The 19,830-nt window shown below is 43.4% G+C and overlaps 2 protein-coding genes across 4 annotated transcripts in view; both read left to right on the top strand.

Annotated features, from left to right (window-relative positions):
* LOC146816680 (adhesion G protein-coupled receptor F5-like) overlaps nt 1-19,830 on the top strand; it is an 873,687-nt gene that overhangs the window by 755,424 nt on the left and 98,433 nt on the right. For both annotated transcript variants that reach the window (XM_085610573.1, XM_085610572.1), the window contains exon 16: nt 3,336-3,506. In XM_085610573.1, coding sequence (XP_085466699.1) covers nt 3,336-3,506 — 171 coding nt within the window. The remainder of the gene's footprint in view (nt 1-3,335; nt 3,507-19,830) is intronic.
* On the top strand, nt 4,102-6,236 carry LOC146816681 (uncharacterized). Of its 2 annotated transcripts, none has more exons than XM_085610574.1 (2): nt 4,102-4,827; nt 4,944-6,236. In XM_085610574.1, exons 1-2 carry the CDS (start codon nt 4,177-4,179, stop codon nt 5,592-5,594), a joined length of 1,302 nt encoding a protein of 433 aa, XP_085466700.1. In that variant the 5' UTR covers nt 4,102-4,176; the 3' UTR covers nt 5,595-6,236. The 2 variants fall into 2 exon arrangements, with proteins under 2 accessions (XP_085466700.1, XP_085466701.1); XM_085610575.1 differs by having other exon boundaries at nt 4,162-4,827; nt 5,655-6,236.

The following is a 19,830-nucleotide window of genomic DNA, read 5'->3' as shown; positions in this document are numbered from 1 at the left end:
CCATGAGTCATGTGAGCCGCGACTGCTCACCACCTATGTAGCGGCTGCGCCTCGCCATCCCATTTGACTCGCGCTCTCTCTTGCTGTGCAGGGTGGGGGGGTCGTGGGGTGCAATGCCTTACTCCCGCAGCCTTGGAGCCGCAGCCCCCATTGACTCAGGGCCTTCTTGCCTCCGACGTCTCCTCATCCGTCCACGGACTGCCACTTTCTCCACTCAGCATGGTTGTCACAGCAGCAGCCCCCCAGGATCGCGCAGAAGGGGGACAAAAGGCTTAAAATCAGGTCACCTGTGGCTCCTTCGCTTCGCCACAGCGTCACGCATGCTGCACCGGGCGTCCTGACTGCAGGATGACTGTGGCTGTGGGGCCTGAAGGCGCAGAACTCTGCAGTGAGGGGCCATTGCCGTCTAGTCCACGACCCCCCATCAGGCCTGAGTCTTGCACAGATGGGATATCAATGTAATTAAAAGTTAAGTTGTTGAAGTGTTCATGTGGATGTGGAGAGAAGCCTTGCAAAACATTTTGCTCCTTTCGTAACAGAGTAGGAGAGAAACGGTGATTTGTACGTAGTTCTGCCGTGTTGCTGAACGAATCAACATGTGCGAGCTACTTCTAATAATATACACGGATAAATACGTTTGAAGATTTCTCTAGTGATCACACTTTCAAACACCAAAATTAGAACACGGATTTGAAACTCATGGAGCTGGAACACTTCAGTGAAATAATATCTAAAAAATATTTTTTGAGAGGTCAACAGTTTAAACTCTTTTCAGTCACTCAGTTCACTTGTAGTTTTCCCAGGCTCGGGCAGAGGTTAAACAGGAATGGTTGACAAGTTTTTATTAAATCTTCACGTTTTCTGGGTCTCTAGTCAACGGCTGTAGACAAAGAAATTAGGTTGGAGGGGTTTTTGATTCTGCCATGAGATATGGACATTTTAATGGGATTTCCGCTTTTATGGTGGGAAAGGAGATTCTGTTATTTGCTTGGCACTCATTCTGAATTCCATATCAACCCTATATAGGCTCTCTTGTTTTGATTGCAGGTTCTCTGAAGAAATTTCAGTATTTCTACCTCATAACTGTATTTTCGGGTGTTACATGTGAACTTTCAGCTCTTATTTTTGTAGCCAAGGAAACTGGGTACGGTTCCTCTTTCCAACTGCATGACTACTCAGTTAATCTTTGAGAAACATTCCTTTATTTGTCACTTTGTACAAACCTCGAGTCTGCATTTGAAATGAGACCATGGGCAATTTTTACTTTGCTCCGCGGCAGCGCTTTATGTTTCAAAGTTAGAAACCATTGATACACTGGAATCCATTTGGCATTTGGAACGCATAGAACATGGCCTTCTGAATACCGAATGGGTAACCTTTTCTAATCACATTTTAAGATTTAGAAAAAAGTTTTTCAGATCATAAAATGTGTTTAGTGTATCACAAAGTGTAGACCCTCCTATTCACTGAATCTCTGGGTTTGCGGCCAGTAAAAAGCTTACTACATCTGTCCCCTAAGTTGCTCAAAAATTAATATATTCATGAAGGATAATTGTCAATGCTCATACTTAAAAGACTGGCCTTCATGGTTAAAGTCAAGTGTAGAAGCTCACCGACACCGTGTTCGGTGATGATGTGTGGAGTATGTGGATACACAACAGTATATGATTACAGGATGCAAATCTGGAGTGGGGGAAGGGCAATGCAGCACTGGCAAAGGTCAGTGCAGGCACTCAGGTGATGGGTGGGGTGTGTTTTTCTTTCCATTGAGGATTTATCCTGATCTGCAGCTTCCATAACCCAAGCTACAGGAGAGGATGCTCACATCTTTTGTAGCACTCAATATACATATTCCCTCCCTACAGTAAGGGGGACTGCACGGGGGAAACAATTCACACTCTCTTACCACAGCATACTTAACTAATCACTCTAGAGCACTGAATATTTCAGAGCAATGAAGTAGAGGTAACCATGCAAAGGAAGGTGAATTTACTCACACGATAAACTACTGAAGTTCAGTGCTGCCCAGGAGCATATCTACCCATTTTTAAATGCTATTAAAAAGGTGTTTACCCTGCTTGAAAGAAAAGGTTTGTGAAAAACAGCATTTCTTCATACAGGGCAATCAAGAGCTCTCTTGCCTGTAAATCTTGGAGTTTGAAGCATTCATGATGCACTTGTATTATGGGCTTGTAGCTGATTTGTAGATGCAGACATGAGTGTCCCTCTCTGGCCAGTATGAGTAACCTGCTTAGATTGTTCAGTGACTCAGTGCTCCTTCAACAGAGGGCAGTGGGCAAGAAGGGGCTAAAACCTGTTGGAGAGACTCAGCATCTGGTCTCAGCAAGGTTGATAAAAATGAGTTCTATTCATTTTAAAAATTGTATACGTTTTATTTACAGATGTAACGGCAAGGATTGCACTACCCGGACCATAACAAAAATACAACGGGGCAGATTTATGTTGCACTTGCGCCACTTTTGCGCCGCCGTTGCGTCACTTTTGTGACGCAGCAGTGGCGCAAATCCTGCGCCATGGTGCGGGGTATTTACAACGTGACGCATCTGGGAGATGCGTCACGTTGTAAAGCCCTGCGCCACATGTAGATGTTCCTGCGCAGGGGGGGCGTTCCAGCGCAGGAACGCCTCCTAAAAGTGGCTGAGTGAAATCTACAAGATTTCACTCAGTCACTTTTAGGCCCATGCTGCGTCAAAACCCTGCGCCTGCTTGAAGCAGGCGTAAGGATTGACGCAGCATTGTACAGATAGGGCCCCCCAGAACATTGCTGGAGCTGCGTCGCGCTTGCGATGCAACTCCAGCAATGCGCCACTTTTACGGCACAGATGCGTCACGCATCTGTGCCGTTTTTGCCCCATGGTGCGCCGCATTATAAATGTGGCGCATCCATGGTGGCGCAGCTGTGGCGCCTAATAATTGGCGCATCCCTGCTGATATGCAGGGATGCACCAGTTAACATAAATCTGCCCCAATGATTTTAATTTCCGCCATTTTTATAAGCACCTTCTCGAATTACATGTAGCTGGATAACGTCTTTGGTGACTGAAAAAAAGAAGACATTAATGGGATAAAATGTTGCAAGTTTTGCCTTATGCGTTGTACCTTTTGTAGAGCAAAAGCACCCCTCACCCGTTCGGCATAGAATGCATTTTGCTAATTCATATGTGACTTGTAAACGTTTTAATGAGATTGTTTACTGTGAATAATAGCTCAAACGGCATAACCGATCACTTCAAGCAAATATAGCAATGTTATCGTTTTTGATACTTTGTGCATGCGGGAATGTTACTGATCACAACATTCTATTTTTCTTTTAGCAATTGCAGGCAAAGCCGCCATCTGAAATACCAGTTTTTCTTGACGATCTCAATTCTAATATAACTGCAGCTGAAACAACCATAACTACATTTGCAACCGTGAATGCAGTAGTTGACATTTTGAAAACTCTTTCAGAAGTTACCAGAAAAGTAGAAGGCACCATGATGCAAGTAAGCAACCACCCCCGAGGCTTCGAAAGGTCTCTCTTTGATAATGGGTTGAGAACCAGCCTGCGATTTGCTATCTACTAATACAACTAACTTTTAAAACTCAGTTCTATATTGTGTTTTTTTGTTGTTTATCTAACATACGGTTTGCACAGCCACAGCACCTTCTAAAATCTTAGAGCCAGCGAAAAGCGGAGGGATAAACGAAGAGACAGGAATATGAAGAGACAGTGAGGATGCTGAAAAGGAGTTTTCAACGCAAAATTGTGTACAGGCGATTTATGGCCATTTCGAAATCAAGGAACACTGCAAACTAATCACTGAACGCAATGGTCAATTAAGAAAAGTGCAGGGTATCAAAGTGTTGTGTTGTGTGTCCTGGAGTAGTATAGGTTGTATACTACTCGTCACCATGTATTTTTTGACAGGTGGCCACGCCCCTTTGACCACGCCCCTTTGGTCCGTGTGTCTATATTGGACGCGTTCCAAGTCTGATTTTAATCGGGGTTTTAATCGGTCCTTATAACGTATTGATAAGATTATAGCATTTTATTGTTTTATAGGTCGTTATTTTGTGAATCATGGCTTATAAAATGATACGGCGATGAAATCATAAAGCGTATAAAACGATAAGTTAGGAATTGTGAATCAAGGCTTATAAAATGATACTGCGATGAAATCAAAAACGTATGAATCGACCACGCATGCAGGAGGGTTGCTAAGAAGTGGGGGTAGTGTGAAATACGAGTCTACAAACATACCGCGGGGCGTGTCTAGTATGTTCACAGAGGATATAAGCCAGCATTCCGAGGACCGTGTGTTAAGAAACTCCCGCTTTTTGCCGACAAAGAAAAGCTCGAGCTTTAAGACAACTTTGAGAATGTCTTGCTCTAGCGTGGAAGCGGGACCCCTTGGAGAAACTATAACAGCGATGCTGAAGGAAGCGGCAAATGCTGCAGACGACGCTGCAGAACTCGACGATAGTGATAAGGAAAATTGCGTGCCAACAACGCCTGCGGGTACTACGTCGGAGATGTCGTCGGCGATGCTGAATAAAAAGCCCGAGACAGACGTCGAGGCATCAGCTATGCCGAATATAAAGCCCGAGACCGGAGCCTGCGAAGAGGCGGTTGGTGGCGTTGCTAAAATGGCGAGCAATACCTCCGATGCTACAGACGGCGGTGGAAGAGCGGAACCAAGTGAAGATGACGAGGGTATTGACCTGCAAGAGCCTGAACCCGAGGACTCCAGCGACTGTACAGAGATGGATTCCGGAGAAGAATCTGTAAACGAAACAGAAAAGTGCGAAGTTGGAAAACGAAAAGTAAGTACGAACCGCAATTTTTCGGCAAATCCTCTGGGGTGTTTAAGAGTGTGATGATGAGGCGTGTAGTTGTGAGGAAGGCTGAGGTCGAAAAACCCCTTTTTTCTTTTTATCAGCAAAAGAGAGGAGGAGGAGCCCCAGGCGACAAAACCGCTAGCACGACTATGGAAGTCACACAGCCATCGCTACGTTTTTCATGTCTCTGCTGCTCAAGACAGAAAAAACTTGCCGTAACGCATAAAAACTGCAGCTGTAAGCGCTTAGACGCAATTGTACAATTTTGTCGTGGTGAAAGTTGGAGCACGGATCGATATCGCGGACTTTTGACAGCGATAGCCGCGATCATAAAATTGTGCTTAAAGGCGGGGTGGTACGACGAATGCGAAGGTTGTAAAATTGACGACCCGAGTCAGTTGCATCACGACTGTCTCACGACGGGTGATGAATATGAAGACAGTTTGATACGGAAACTATGTTACAAGCTGGACCCCTATAAGATTATGGCGACGTTGGGGGCGGTCTATGGCTTGAAAGAAATGTCAGTACCCGAAGATTGTAGTAAGATGATTGCGAATGTTTTAAAGTATATTAAGAGAGTACAGTCCCCATCAGAGCATGTGAAAAGTATGTATGAAGCGGGTGATGAAGACATACGCTTGATAATGAAACAGCATTTGAGAAGGAAGAATTACCGTAGATATTTTAAGATCAAGTATCTTTACAGGAGTTTAAAACCGAGGAACATGACATTTCTTAATGTAGAGTAAATGAAAACATGATGATCTTCGCGATTGCTACTATTATGTATGTGTGTTTTTCCGTTGCAGGAAAGTGTGTTTCGACACATGGTTGAGATCGGCGTGCGACCGAGCGTTAGATGCCTGGAAGACGCTTTTTATTTTCTGATCAGAGCAAAGATGGCGTACCCCAAACCAGTGTTTCGCCCGACCGCGCTATGTCGTAACAAGCGATGTGAAATCATCGAAGAGCTTGAAAAAGAACTGGGTCAGAAACCTAGAGGCTTTTACGACGTTGAAAAGAGCAAAATCTTCTTGGGCGCTGACGACGTGCTCGAAGATTGCATCGACAATTATATCAGGCGGACATTTTGCACCCTAGGAACTACTCTGAATAAGAAACAGTTTTTCAATTTCATGAATACAATATCTGATTTGTTTTGTCGAGCCTTCTTGAAGGGGCGTGGGGAGGATGTAAGAAGACTGGTACCGTTCATAGCTAGCAAAATCCAAATATTGATTCTACGTCACGAGTTTTTGAGAGCATTGTGTTAAATATCTATGTTTTTATCGTTATTATCGTTTATAGCGCTGTACATTCCTATATTACCAGTTTAAATCATACACTGTTTAATTCGTGTGTTATTAAATAATCTACTATTGTAAAATAAACCGGCTTCTAGTTCTGATTATTTGATAAAGAAAAATAATAAAACAAAAGTGAATTAATAGAATAGGGGGGCGGGAGTAGGGGTTGCGGTATTTTAGTTCAAGAAGCGCTACGATGCAGAAGCTTTTCAAAAGAGTTTATTACAACCCCTCGAAAGTTGGTAGTTTTGGCGGTGTAGAAGCCTTGTACAAGGAGAGCAAAATCCACAACGACGGTGTTAAAAGAACACAGGTACGCGACTGGTTATCGGGCGAAGATGCCTACACGCTACATAAGGGGTCGAGAAAGCGCTTTCAAAGACGGCGTGTGATAGTCAGCGGCTTAAATCATCAATGGCAGGCGGACCTTCTAGACGTCCGTGAACATGCCGCGGTTAATGATGGTGTAAAATTTATATTAACGGTGATAGACGTACTGTCAAAGTATGCATTCGCCGTTGGCCTGAAGGAAAAATCGGGGAGCTCGGTCACAAAAGCCTTTGATTACATTTTCAGCAGCGGGAGAATTCCTAAAAAGTTACAAACAGATAGAGGAAAAGAGTTTGAAAACAAGACGCTAAAAGCTCTGCTGAACAAGTATGGTGTAAAACATTTTGTTACAAACAACGAAGTGAAGGCGGCGATTGTAGAAAGATTCAACAGAACTCTCAAGGCACGAATTTGGCGGTATTTTACAGCGTACAACACATTTCGTTATATAGATCGTTTACAAGATTTTATTGAAAGTTACAATCATAGCTATCATAGAACCATTAAGACGTCCCCTGTAGAAGTATCCCCGCAAAATGAGTTGAAAATTTGGAGAACTGTGTACGGGTCCGTGTTCACCAACAACCCTGTTTCAAAAAACACGCTCAAAAAAGGTGATCATGTTAGGGTATCTAGATGCAAGGGGGTATTTCAAAAGGGGTATGAGCAGACTTTTACAGATGAGATCTTTGTGATAGACAAGATTTCCAAGCATTCAGGCGTTACAGTTTTTAACTTAAAAGACTATGCTGGGGAGGAGGTCGAAGGGTGTTTTTACAAAGAAGAGCTGCAAAAAATAAAACAGGATCAAGATCGTGTGTACCGTATTGAGAACGTTTTGGCAAAGAAGGGGCACGGGGCACAAAGACAGTGCCTAGTTAAATGGCGGGGATGGCCTGATAAATTTAATAGTTGGGTCTCTGAGAGTGAATTAAAGGATATACAAAGTCTACAACAGCGGATATAGGCATTTAGGTACCGCGGAAGCGCCATGGAGGTCGGACCTTTTTATCTGACGCTCCCGAGTAACGCGTCTTTGGACACTTTCCCTAATAACAAAATTTCAAATTTTACGGTGAAACTAGCAAAACCTATTCATCTACAAGGAGATTGGGAGGTGGCCCTAACAGAAATTCAGTACCCGCACACGTGGGACACTTTTGAAACAGAGGATGTTAGATTTACGGTGGTACGCAAGAAGGAAAGCGCCCACGAACTTTCTTTCCCGCCGGGGCACTATGACAACATACGAGACATTGTAGAAGTAATGAATAAATCCATTGGTAACATATCGGAACTTGTTGACCTTAGATTAACGTATGAACCACGACTTCGAAAAGTGCAGTTGAGGAATGCTCAAGACTACGGTATTTTGGTGCGTGAAAAACTGGGGAGAGTGTTGGGGCTGACGCCTAACGTTCACCACTCTTCATCAGCGGGGAAAGCCTACACGGATGTACACGGCGGATTTTATATGATGTTTGTATACTGCGACGTGATAGAGCATCAGAGAGTGGGGGATAGCTACGTGCCTCTCCTCCGGTGCGTGGAAATCACAGGCAAGAATAATAGCATGATAAACATCATTTACACCAAAAGAGATTATGTACCGATCAGCAAAAAACATTTTCACACAATAACTTTGGAACTGAAGGACGATTTGAACACTAATATAAGATTTAAAGTGGGTAAAGTCATAGCGAAGCTTCATTTCAGGCCGCGACGTGGTGAAGTGTACTAGAATAATGATTTTACCTGAAAATTACGGCGACGCGTCGCTCTATAGGGATTACTATAGAGCACAAGCCGGCTCAGGCCTCCCGGGGTTCCACGGGGCACCTATTATGTACGGGGCGGGTGTTGGCGGTATATTCAGAAGCCTTTTCAGAAAAGCAGTACCGCTTTTAAGAAGAGGGTTCCAGTTGGTAAAACCGCACGTGAAAACCGCTGCAGCAAATATTGCCCGAGACGTCGCAGGGCACGTTTCGGGGGCGGTGATGAAAAAGTTTACCAAAACGGGTCAAGAAGGCTCAGGTTTAATCTATCTCGAAAGAGGAAGGAAGAGAAAAAGGGGTGTATCACTAAGGGGGCCGCCCGCGTTCCTTCAAAGCGTTGTGAAGCGCCGGCGACCGGCTCAAAAGAGTTCGCTTAAGACCCGGAGAAGACACGGAAAAAAACGAGTCTCTAAGGGCAACATATTTTAAATCGGACCATGGCCTCCGTCCCTTGCGGTTCCCAGGAATGCACAAAGTCAGAGTTGGACCTATTCCAAGTACCACCAACGCAAACCAGCATTGAAAGTTCTCTATATGTCGAAGTACCGCCACTTTCAGCCCTGTCAGACACAGCCCCCTTAGAGTTCTTCATAGCTCGGTCGGATGACTACCTGGACCTTTCAGCTACCCTGATTTATCTGTCGTGCAAAATTACTAACGCAGACGGATCCGACTTGGACGCCGCAGCCCGAGTGGCGTTTTCTCCATACCCCATAGCCTCACTTTTTAACCAACTGGATGTGAGCCTCGGCGACCGGCTCATCAGCCAGTCAAACAACACGTATCCATACAGGGCTTATCTCGAAACGGTACTTAATTATGGGGACCCCACTTTAAAACGCCAACTTTCTGCAGGTCTCTTCTACAGAGACACCGCTGGAGAGCACGAGGACACGACTTTAAACGGTGCTAACGCGGGATTTAAGAGCAGAGCTAGCTTTACAGCCCGAAGTCGTAAAGTGGAACTGATTGGGCAATTACACTGCGATTTATTTTTCCAAGACAAATTAATGCTTAACGGTCTAGATGTGAAGATTAAACTGATTCGAAATAAAGACACTTTTTGCTTAATGAGCGGCGACGCAGAAAATTACAAAGTGCATATCTTAGCGGCGTCACTATTTGTGAAACGTGTCAAAGTGAGCCCGGTGGTGCGTTTAGCTCACGCCGAGACTCTGTTAACCAGTAATGCCAAGTACCCCATCGAAAGAGTGGAGCTCAAAGTGTTCAGCATCCCAGCCGGTGCGCTACTATCGAATACTGAGAATATTTTTTTCGGATTTTTGCCAAGAACTGTAATAGTAGCGCTGGTCGATAACGCAGCATTTAGCGGTGAATATGGCAGAAACCCCTTTAATTTCAAGCATTATAATATATCTCACAGCAGCCTCTCCGTAGACGGCCAAGCTATACCGGCAAAACCATACACGCCGTCATTTGGAACTGGGGGTGTGGCTAGAGAATATTTGGGTGTGCTGCAAGTTGCTGGGAAGTACGCATCAGACCGACCCTTCTTTGTGGATCGTGTAGAGTATTCGAAAGGCTATTCTATGCTGGCTTTCGATCTATGCCCTGACAACGACGTGGGTGGCGGCCATTTTTCGATACAAAAATCAGGCAATGTACGTCTGGAGCTCCGTTTTAGCGCCGCTCTACCGTCTACTATAAACCTTCTGATTTACGCTGTCTTTCAGAATGTTATACAGATTAACCATAGGCGAGAGGTGCTAATCGACTATATGTGATGAATACGTGGCAACTGGAACGTTTTCTCGCCAAAGACGAGACGGCAAAACATTCATTTTTAGGTGTATTCGCAGCTGACACTCTACCAATGTATCTGGGTAATCGCCAGCGACCGCTTCATTTAATAGTCAATACAGACGGTAAAGATCAAAGGGGTCGACACTGGTTAGCAATATTTCTAACAGAAAAGGACTCTGAGTTTTTTGACTCCTATGGCGTGCCACCAAACAGTTATCTGTACCCCAATACCATATGGCAATTTTTAAAAAGAAACACTTCAGGCCTAATAACATTTCATGAAAACCAGATTCAGGATGATGTATCATTTACCTGCGGGGCACATTGTTTGTTTTATTTATTTCATAGATGCCGTGGTGTAGACTTTGAAAGCATTTTAAAAATGTATTCAGCTGATTTGAAGGCAAATGATGCTCTAGTAACAAGGTTTGTGTTGAGGCAATTACGCAGATTGAAAAGAGGCCGTGTAAATAACAGACCGATGCAAAATTGTATTTCATTCACTGATAATATACATGTTTACAGTGTTTATGATAACTAGCAGACATCCACAAGGTCTATTTTACGCTCTCATTGGACTTTTAAAATCATATTTGTACCGAACATTTTTACTCTGTGATATAAAATGTATCTAAATAAATTGCATGAAAAAAGCCCTTAACTTTACGTGTCGGTCTGACTTTTTTCAGCACCTAGATGCCACGTTAATGCACCGTGGTTTATATTCATCCTGAAATGCTTAGACAGGCTATTGTCCGCATATGGTGCCTGGTGTGCTGTCGAGGTTTGCAAAAAATATGAATAAAAAAAGGGGGGCCTAACTTTACGTGTCGGTCTGACTTTTTTCAGCACCTAGCTGCCACGTTAATGCACCGCTGTTTATATTCATCCTGAAATGCTTAGACAGGCTATTGTCCGCATATGGTGCCTAGTGTGCTGTCGAGGTTTGCAAAAAATATGGATAAAATAAGGGGGGCCTAACTTTACGTGGCGGTCTGACTTTTTTCAGCACCTTGCTGCCACGTTAATGCACAGCTGTTTATATTCAACCTGAAATGCTTAGTGGATTATACCGTTTAATTCTCGACACACGAAGACATACGTGGTATTGTGAGTTGTGGCGGGAAACTGTCGGGTTTTGGGTATAAAAACGTGAGGTCTGCAAGAACATTCAGGCTGGAGCTCTCAGGAAAGCTACGACGCTCCAACCAACGGCGCTGGTGACACCTTCATTCTCCCACCACATCGGGCGCTTGAAAAGCTGAAGCCCCTGAAAGATTTCACCACCTGATGACTGAGCACCGTTTCCATTTATGAACATGTCTGAGGACCAAGAATTGTTGGTAAGAAGATTGTTTTATGTTTTTTATATAATCCTCTAGCTCTTTTTGAAGTTGCGCTTCTATTAGCGTCATCTCTCAAAGGTTAAATGCTTTTTTATCAGGGATGTAAGCTTTTTTTCCGGCTCAGACTGTCACACTAAGACGAATTAGACTGAAGTCCCGGGCCATGTTCTAACATGTGGTTCTAATTAAGTCTTTCGCTCCTCTGTCAAAAGGTTTTAAGCAATAGATAAAATTAGGTGAAACTCGGGGTGTTTTGAATTAACTGTAACTGCTAGTCAGGAACCGTGAAAGATGCATAAAAAAAAAAAAGTGTGTGTGTGTGTGTGTGTTTGCGTTTTTTTTTTTTTTGTTTTGCAGGACCCCGTCTGAAATGCTCTAGCATGTGGTTCTAATTCAGTTTTTCACGTCGTCGTCAAAAGACTTTTAGTACTGTTACAGCAGCTGGCATTTTAAGCAATAGGAAATATGACATGACTCTCGGTGTGTTTAGATTTTGCACATGCTCTTACCTCAAAGACTATCTGCTCATTGATCCGTGTTTTTAAGTCAAGGACTAGTCCGCCTCCTTGCTTTACAGATCATGATTTAATAACGCCCGAGGTCTTAAATAATGTCACTATATAGCCTGGGGCCAGCGAGCCGGGGTTGAGCTGCGGCTTGAAAAGCAGCTAATTTGACAACTAAGGTCTGGGTCTATTTCTGCGGTCGTGTGTGTGTGTGTGTGTGTGTGTGTGTGTGTACTTTTGTTTGCATGAGCTTGTAAATACGTATAGCGGTGCTTTCAAGATTTCCCCTAATTTTTACGGTGTAAACTATATGTCACCCTCTGAGAAAACAGAATTTGTGTCCTGGTATGAATCGAACAAAGATCGGGAGTTTGATTTCCAGAAGGAGCTGTCTCATTACTGCCAACAAGATGTGAACATTTTAAGAGAGGCGTGTATCCGCTTTAGAGAAGGCGTCATTGCCATGTCTAGCAAGCAAATCTTGGTGAACCCGGGTCAGGCCAATGAGTATGCCTATGTTGACTTCATCGACCCCTTTCAGTACATCACTTTAGCTTCAGTCTGCTTGGCGATGTTCAGATTTTGTTTTTTAAAACCTTACACATTAGCGTTGCTACCTCGTGATAATTATCACAGACAGCAAAAGAGATTCTCAACACCCGCTATTCAATGGTTGATGTATTTGGAATACAGTGAAAAAATCACCATCCGTCACGCTTTGAGGGGCGGGGAGCTTAAAATTGGGTCCTATTTTTTAGATGGTTATGCCAATATTGACGGGGTCCCTACTGCCTTTGAATTTAATGGTTGCTTTTTTCACGGCTGTCCAATTTGTTACGCCGGAAACGATTTTAACAAGATGACCGGTTGTACATATGGTCAGTTGCTTAACCGCACAACTATTAAACAGGAGTTTTTAAAAAGACGCGGCTTCAACGTCAGAAGTATTTGGGAACACGCGTGGCGTGAGCAGTTAACATGTAATCTAGATCTGCAGACTTTTATCAAGGATCGTGACTTACCCGAGCCCTTGAAACCGCGTGATTCTCTCTACGGAGGACGAACCAACGCCGTTACTCTTTATCGAAAGGCCTCTGGTGATGAAAAGATTTTTTACTATGATTTTACCAGCTTATACCCCTTTGTTAACAAGACAAAAGTCTACCCTGTGGGACATCCTAAGATCCTTTATAAAGATTTTGGAGCCCCTCAAATGTATTTCGGCCTAATCAGATGTAGAATTCGTCCGCCTAGAGGACTTTTTTTCCCGGTGCTTCCTTACAGATTCGAGGGAAAACTATTATTTACCCTGTGCCGCTCCTGCACAGAAGCCAGACAGACCTTCCGGTGTGATCACTCTGATGACGAACGTGCTCTGACCGGCACCTGGTGCACTGTAGAAGTGAATGTAGCTCTGAAAAAAGGCTATGTGATAGATCGCATTTATGAGATATGGCATTTTGAAAATGTTTCTAGTGATCTGTTTACCGACTACATCAACTTGCACCTGAGAGACAAGCAAGAAGCTTCGGGTTACCCCCAGTGGTGTAGTGATAATGCCGAGAAACAGAAGTACCGGAGGGAATATTTTCAGAAAGAGGGTATTCGATTGCGCTCTAATAAAATCCATGTGAACCCCACTAAAAGACAGATTGCTAAACTGTTTCTCAACTCTCTATGGGGAAAACTGGGGCAGAGAGAAGACCGCTCAGAAACTACTCTAGTGACAGAGCCGGATGAATTTGATCAGTACTTTTTTACTTCCTACTGCGAGGTGTCATCTTGCGAGTTCATAGATGATGATACCGCTTGTGTGTGTTGGCGGTATACCAAAGAACATTACCCGCCTTCATGCAACGCTAACATATTTATTGCCAGTTTCACCACCGCTTATGCTAGATTGGAGTTGTACAAGCTCCTGGAGTTGCTTCAAGACCGCTGTCTTTACCACGACACAGACTCTGTGATTTTTGTGAGCAAAAAGGGCGATGTTAACCCTCCGGTGGGTGACTATCTGGGGGAACTCACTAGCGAAACACCTCCCGATGAACACATCACAGAGTTTGTTTCAGCCGGCCCCAAAACCTACGGTTACCGCTTATCAGGCGGTAAAATCTGCTTGAAGGTGAAGGGGATCACCCTCAATGTTCAGAACCGCGAAAAAGTAAATTTTCAAAACTTAAAAGAGCTGGTCACTCAATATGCCAAGCACGCCGAAAGAGGTGAATGTGTTCCAGAAGATGAAAGCTTAGTAGTGCAGCACCCCTGCATTGTGAGAATTAAAAAACGTTGGGATATTGAGACACGCCCGCTTCGCAAAACGTTGAGGGTTGTATATGATAAGCGCGTTCTTAAAGAGGACTATAAAACCCTGCCCTACGGCTTTTAAGAGTTATGCAGCCTCTGTGTAAACACGGGGCTAGCGAGAAAAAGGACTTTCCGCTTTTGGTGTGTATAGTTTATTAGAGGTTGTTTAAAGTATGGATATTAGATTGCAACATCCGTTCTCATGCATCCTCGCAGGTCCTTCCAATTCTGGTAAAAGTTACTTTGTAAAAAACTTTTGGAAAATGCGCATCAAATGCTGACCCAGCCACCCACCAACGTAGTGTGGGCCTATTCCTGTTGGCAGCGGCTCTATCAAGAACTCGCGCTAAAGCTTCCACACCTCAAATTTGTCGAGGGGCTCCCCGCCGCCTTAAATGATGACATTTTATTTCCACCCTCTAGTGTTAATATGTTAATTGTAGATGATCTAATGGCCTCTGCTTGTGACAGCGGTGAAATTGAAAAAGCTTTTACTCAGTATGTTCACCATCGTAATCTTAGCATTTTATACATTGTGCAAAACGTCTTCTGCCAAGGTAAGAGCTCACGAACCATCGCTCTGAACACCAAGTACATGGTGCTTTTCAAAAACCCCCGAGACAAGCTTCAAATAACGACTCTAGCCAGACAGATGTACCCGGGTCGCTCTAGTTTCTTTCTAGAAGCCTTTGAGGACGCCACTCAGAGCCCCTATGGGTATCTTTTTGTAGATTTAAACGCCGGCACGCCGGAGGATTACAGATTAAGGACCGGGCTTTTCCCACCGGATCTTCCTGTTGCTTATACTCTAAAAAAGTCCTACCCGGCTATAAAAAGAAGATAAATAAAAAGCAGCGCTCCAGTTTAGAGCTCCAACACACTCATGACCATGTCCAGCCGGATAGCGCGCAATCTAGCTCTTTTAAGACTGTTGGTTTCATCATCCCCACAACAAAGGAAAGCTCTTCTATGCTCCGCGTCTGACGATTTAGTAGCAGCGATATCGGAGATAGCCCTAAATACCTTGAAGGGCAATGTCCCTTTGAGTCCTCAACAGATCCGAGTGCTTAAAAAGAAAAGTAATCTTGTTAAAAAACTGAGCAATAAGAGGATCTCTATTAAAACAAAAAAAAGTCTTGTCAAGCAGTCTGGGGGCTTCATAGGATCGCTGCTAGGCATTGCTATCCCGCTTCTCTCGGGCCTGCTGCGCCGCCGGTGATGGCTCACATTGAAAAAATGTATCTCGTTCCTAAACATCAGCTAGACAGAATGCGGAGTCCCCCAAGCGCTGATACCGACATTAGAAAATCAGCCACGGATCTGTTGGACGCTGAGATGCGCGAAATTCTTCATCGTAGTGATTTACCGGTGCACGAGAAAGCTAAGCTTTATACCGCTATCCTTCAAAAGTATCTGAACTTTGTCCATCATGGTAAAATGGAAAAAGAGGGCCTGACTTTATTCATGCCTGAAAGTCAAGAGCCACCCGTTTCACCGGTCAGAGAGCCAGAATCACACGCCTTTAATCTAGTTAATGAAATCCTTGACAACGTTAACCCCCGGCACAAAAAGAAAGCAGAATTACTTCTTAATAAAATTCATCAAAATAAAGACATCGCTTTCTGGAATGATAAGGGGGAACTTCTTTATAAAGGTAATGTTATACGTGGTTCAAACCTGCATGATTTGATCAGAGGCGCCACCCAAACACACTCTTTTGCAAATAATAAAGCGCCTGTCGGTTGGGATGCCTTCATGCAGAGCCTAGCAGAACTGAACATTCCGACATCGGTGCTAGGAAATGGTGGTCATCGTATCCACTTAGAAGATTTAAAGAACAACGCCGTTGCACCATTTGTTATCCCTTCTCCCCCGCATCACCATTTTCACTGACCCCTCGAAGAGCACCGACGCTTGCCCTCCGTGATACCGCTGACAATGCTCACGAACCCGTAACAACACACGGCCAAGCACTCCCGCCAAAAAAAAGAAAACACTTCGCGAGATTGCCATGGTTGTCTGTTTAGCACCCGTGACTTATAATAGAGACCTATGCTTTTTACTGGGTAACTAAATATTTTTTTATGTAAATACCTCATCTGTATCACAACATATAGTTTTTGTATAATTTTATGCCCGGTGGCCATACTGCGTATTACTGGTTGATGTTAATACGCTATGGTTTCTTGATTTTTATGTACATCATTTTGTTTTCAGTGTTGATACTGTGATTTATATGCCAAGGTGCATAATGTATTTGCTAACTACGGCTACCTCATTATTCAACTATAAGCTTAAATATGTGAATTCTATATTTATATATGTATTATCGCTATCCGTGATTATTATAAGTTAACAACGATAAGCTGTGATTCCTCTTTTAAAAAATTTATGTAACTAACTTCCGCATATTTGATGTCTGCTGTTGATACTGTGATTCATATGTCTTGGTTTATAATGTATTTGAGAACTACCGCTACCTCACTATTCAACTATAAGCTTGACTATGTGTTTTCTATACTTTACAAATGTTTTATAGCTATCTGTGATTATTACCGGGTACCAAAAATATGCTGTGATTCCTTTTTTAATGTAACTTCCGCAGATTTTATGTGTGCTGTTGATACTGTGATTTATATGCAATGGTGCATATTATATTTGATAACTACCTCTACCTCATTATTCAACTATAAGCTTGATTTTCTTTTTTTTTTTCTATTGTCACTAAATGCTGTCAGTATATGTAATTCCATATAATGAAACTGTAATTACATAAAATGTGATTTTCTGTTATGTAAAAAATGGTTTCAATTAAATTGTAAATATTGACCCAAAATAAAACTTCTCCGAGCTTTCATTTTACATTTAATAAAAGCAATTTGTTCTAAAACGCGTTATTATTCTTTTCAATAATGTGATGATGTGAAATGTATAAAATATCATTTTAATTCGTAACTGCACCCCATATATCCGATTACTGAGCCCCCATAAACACGCCTAAAGCAAGACATGCCCGGGCATGCCTGGTCGATTTATACGTACTGAGTCCCCCATAAACATGCCTAAAGCAAGACATGCCCGGGCATGCCTGGTTGTTTTACACGCTTTATGATTTCATCGCCGTATCATTTTATAAGCCTTGATTCACAAATCCTAACTTATCGTTTTATACGCTTTTTGATTTCATCGCCGTATCATTTTATAAGCCATGATTCACAAAATAACGACCTATAAAACAATAAAATGCTATAATCTTATCAATACGTTATAAGGACCGATTAAAACCCCGATTAAAATCAGACTTGGAACGCGTCCAATATAGACACACGGACCAAAGGGGCGTGGTCAAAGGGGCGTGGCCACCTGTCAAAAAATACATGGTGACGAGTAGTATACAACCTATACTACTTCCTGGTCTTGTGTGCTGTTGGTGTTTCATGCCAACGATCTTGTACTCGTGCCAGATTCTTGTTCTCGAGGTGTCACATGTGTTTTGTCTGCAGGTCGCTGGCCCCTTTAGGAGTAGAACTGCTATATTTGTTCCCCCATGAAACTGATCTACAAGACGAGCAGGGTTGTGGTTCCCTTGCGAAGCTGATCCAAATATAAGAGTTAAGCGTAAAGGGGTACATATGTGCTCACAGTAAAGATCGTTATCTGCATGTCCTTAACAATAATGCCAAAACAAGCATTTGCAATGCAATCGTTCTTGCTTTTGGGACCTTATAAGGTTTTAGCCATAGGGTACATTAGCCTTCGTCTTCGGTGTCACTTTGGATCGTTGAAGCAACAGAAAAGCAGTAAAAGTGTCGCCCAAGCTCCAACACAAACACAGAAGAGGAATAAGCAGGTATGTAAACATATAACCACAATGCTCAGTAATGTATGGTGCGGGGAGATCAAGTGGACTGGACGGATGGGAGGTGGTCATGGGAAGACAGATGGGAGCCGAAGCTGAACAGCACAAAAGAGCGTGCAGGAAAGAACTAATAAACAAGCATAAGCGATGGAGCGGAAGGGGCAGTCGGGCAAATACTTCATCTAAAGTCTTCTTTATTAGACTTTGCTTAACTTAACATTGGCTACACTGCTGCTTTAAAGTGTGATGACAGTTTAGAGGATAGCTCCGTCTATTGGCAATGAGTGGTCTGTAGAGAGCCAAGGCATCTTTGCGTACACGTCACAAAACCTTGCTAAAGGTGGAAAGAAGCTCATGTGTTTTGGGAAAGCAATGAATACAGTAGAACAGATTTATGGATTAACAACTAAGGCCAATACAAATAGTTGTACCAATTGCATTCCACGGCTTCTGTAACAGAAACGAGTGTCACGGGCAGGCGTGATCATTCACTGCTTGTATACCATCCCACGAGCTGGTGGGGGCTGATCTCGGTGTTGCAGAAGGTTGGGCATAAAATCACTCCAAGTCAGTGTGCGTCTCTGAATTACTAACATTGGCATGTGTGAGATGCTTAGACATAAGTAAACGGTGTTAGAAAGATTAATTAAATCAATACATCTATGCAATTAGCCTTATCTGAATTTCTCTCAGCCTGCTGGAGAAAAGCGCTGATACATCATGCACCAAAAAAAACATTCCTGTCCCCACCGATCTAGCCAAAAGACCAACATAGCATATATCTTTAAAAACGGACAAGTTCATTTACAGCATTTCACAACCATAGCTTCTAAGAACAAGAGATCCGTTGCAGGAGAAGCGGGTTGAGGAGGGGCTTTAGCGGGACGTGAAAGGTTGGGATGGCCAACCAAAAGCATCACTAAGTATCACTGGGCCCATTGTAGGACGGGAAGAACACGTTGCAATGGCCAAACAAAAGCATCACTTGGCCAATTATCCAGGGGAGGAGCAAGACAGAGAAGGTAGGACATAGAAGCAAAATAACCCACTGAAAAACAGGCTTTTGTGAGTGACACTCTCCTTAACAAATCAGCAGCGACGGGAGGAGTCAAAGCCCACAAAGTAGATACAACAGATCATCCTGCAGCGCAAGCACTGTAGGCCAGGCCTTAACATGGATTGATTTATGAACAATGAATGTTAAAAATGTTAAGGTAATGCATGTTAGTGATTATGGGTCTCATTTACAAGCCCATTGCGCCGCCGGTGCATCACTTTTTTAGATGCACATGTGGCGCAGTGTGCATGCCCCTTTTTACAAGGCCCCGTAAAGTCACCCTGCATGACATTTTATGGCCTTGTAAACATGGGTCCCTCTCACGCATTACTCCCTCATGAAAGGGGGTGTTCCATGGGTGCTGATGTTGGTGTTCCTATGCAACATCCATGATACCTGGCACATTCCCAGATTCACAAAGTGTTGTAAACCTGGAAATGCGTCAGAATCCTACGGCTCCCCAGGGGCATAGGAGTGGCGCAACATGGAAAAATACTGTCATTTCTCCTTGTTTTTTGCTCTTCTGCAGCAAACAAAGAAGGAGCAAAGCACCTTTAATGATTGTTTATGTGCAGAAAGTTGCACATAAACAATCATCCCTGAAAAGCAGGACCCTTGCACCATTGTGCAAGGGTGTCTGCGTTGGCGCAAGTCTGCTGTTTGTGCGCCGGCACAGGGGAGAAGGACAGGAATGTGCTGTATAGTTGATATACAACGCATTCCTGCCCTTACAT

The sequence above is a fragment of the Triturus cristatus genome, chromosome 6, assembly GCF_964204655.1.
Source record: "Triturus cristatus chromosome 6, aTriCri1.1, whole genome shotgun sequence".
Lineage (NCBI taxonomy): Eukaryota > Metazoa > Chordata > Amphibia > Caudata > Salamandridae > Triturus > Triturus cristatus.
This window is presented reverse-complemented; position numbering and strand designations above follow the sequence as displayed.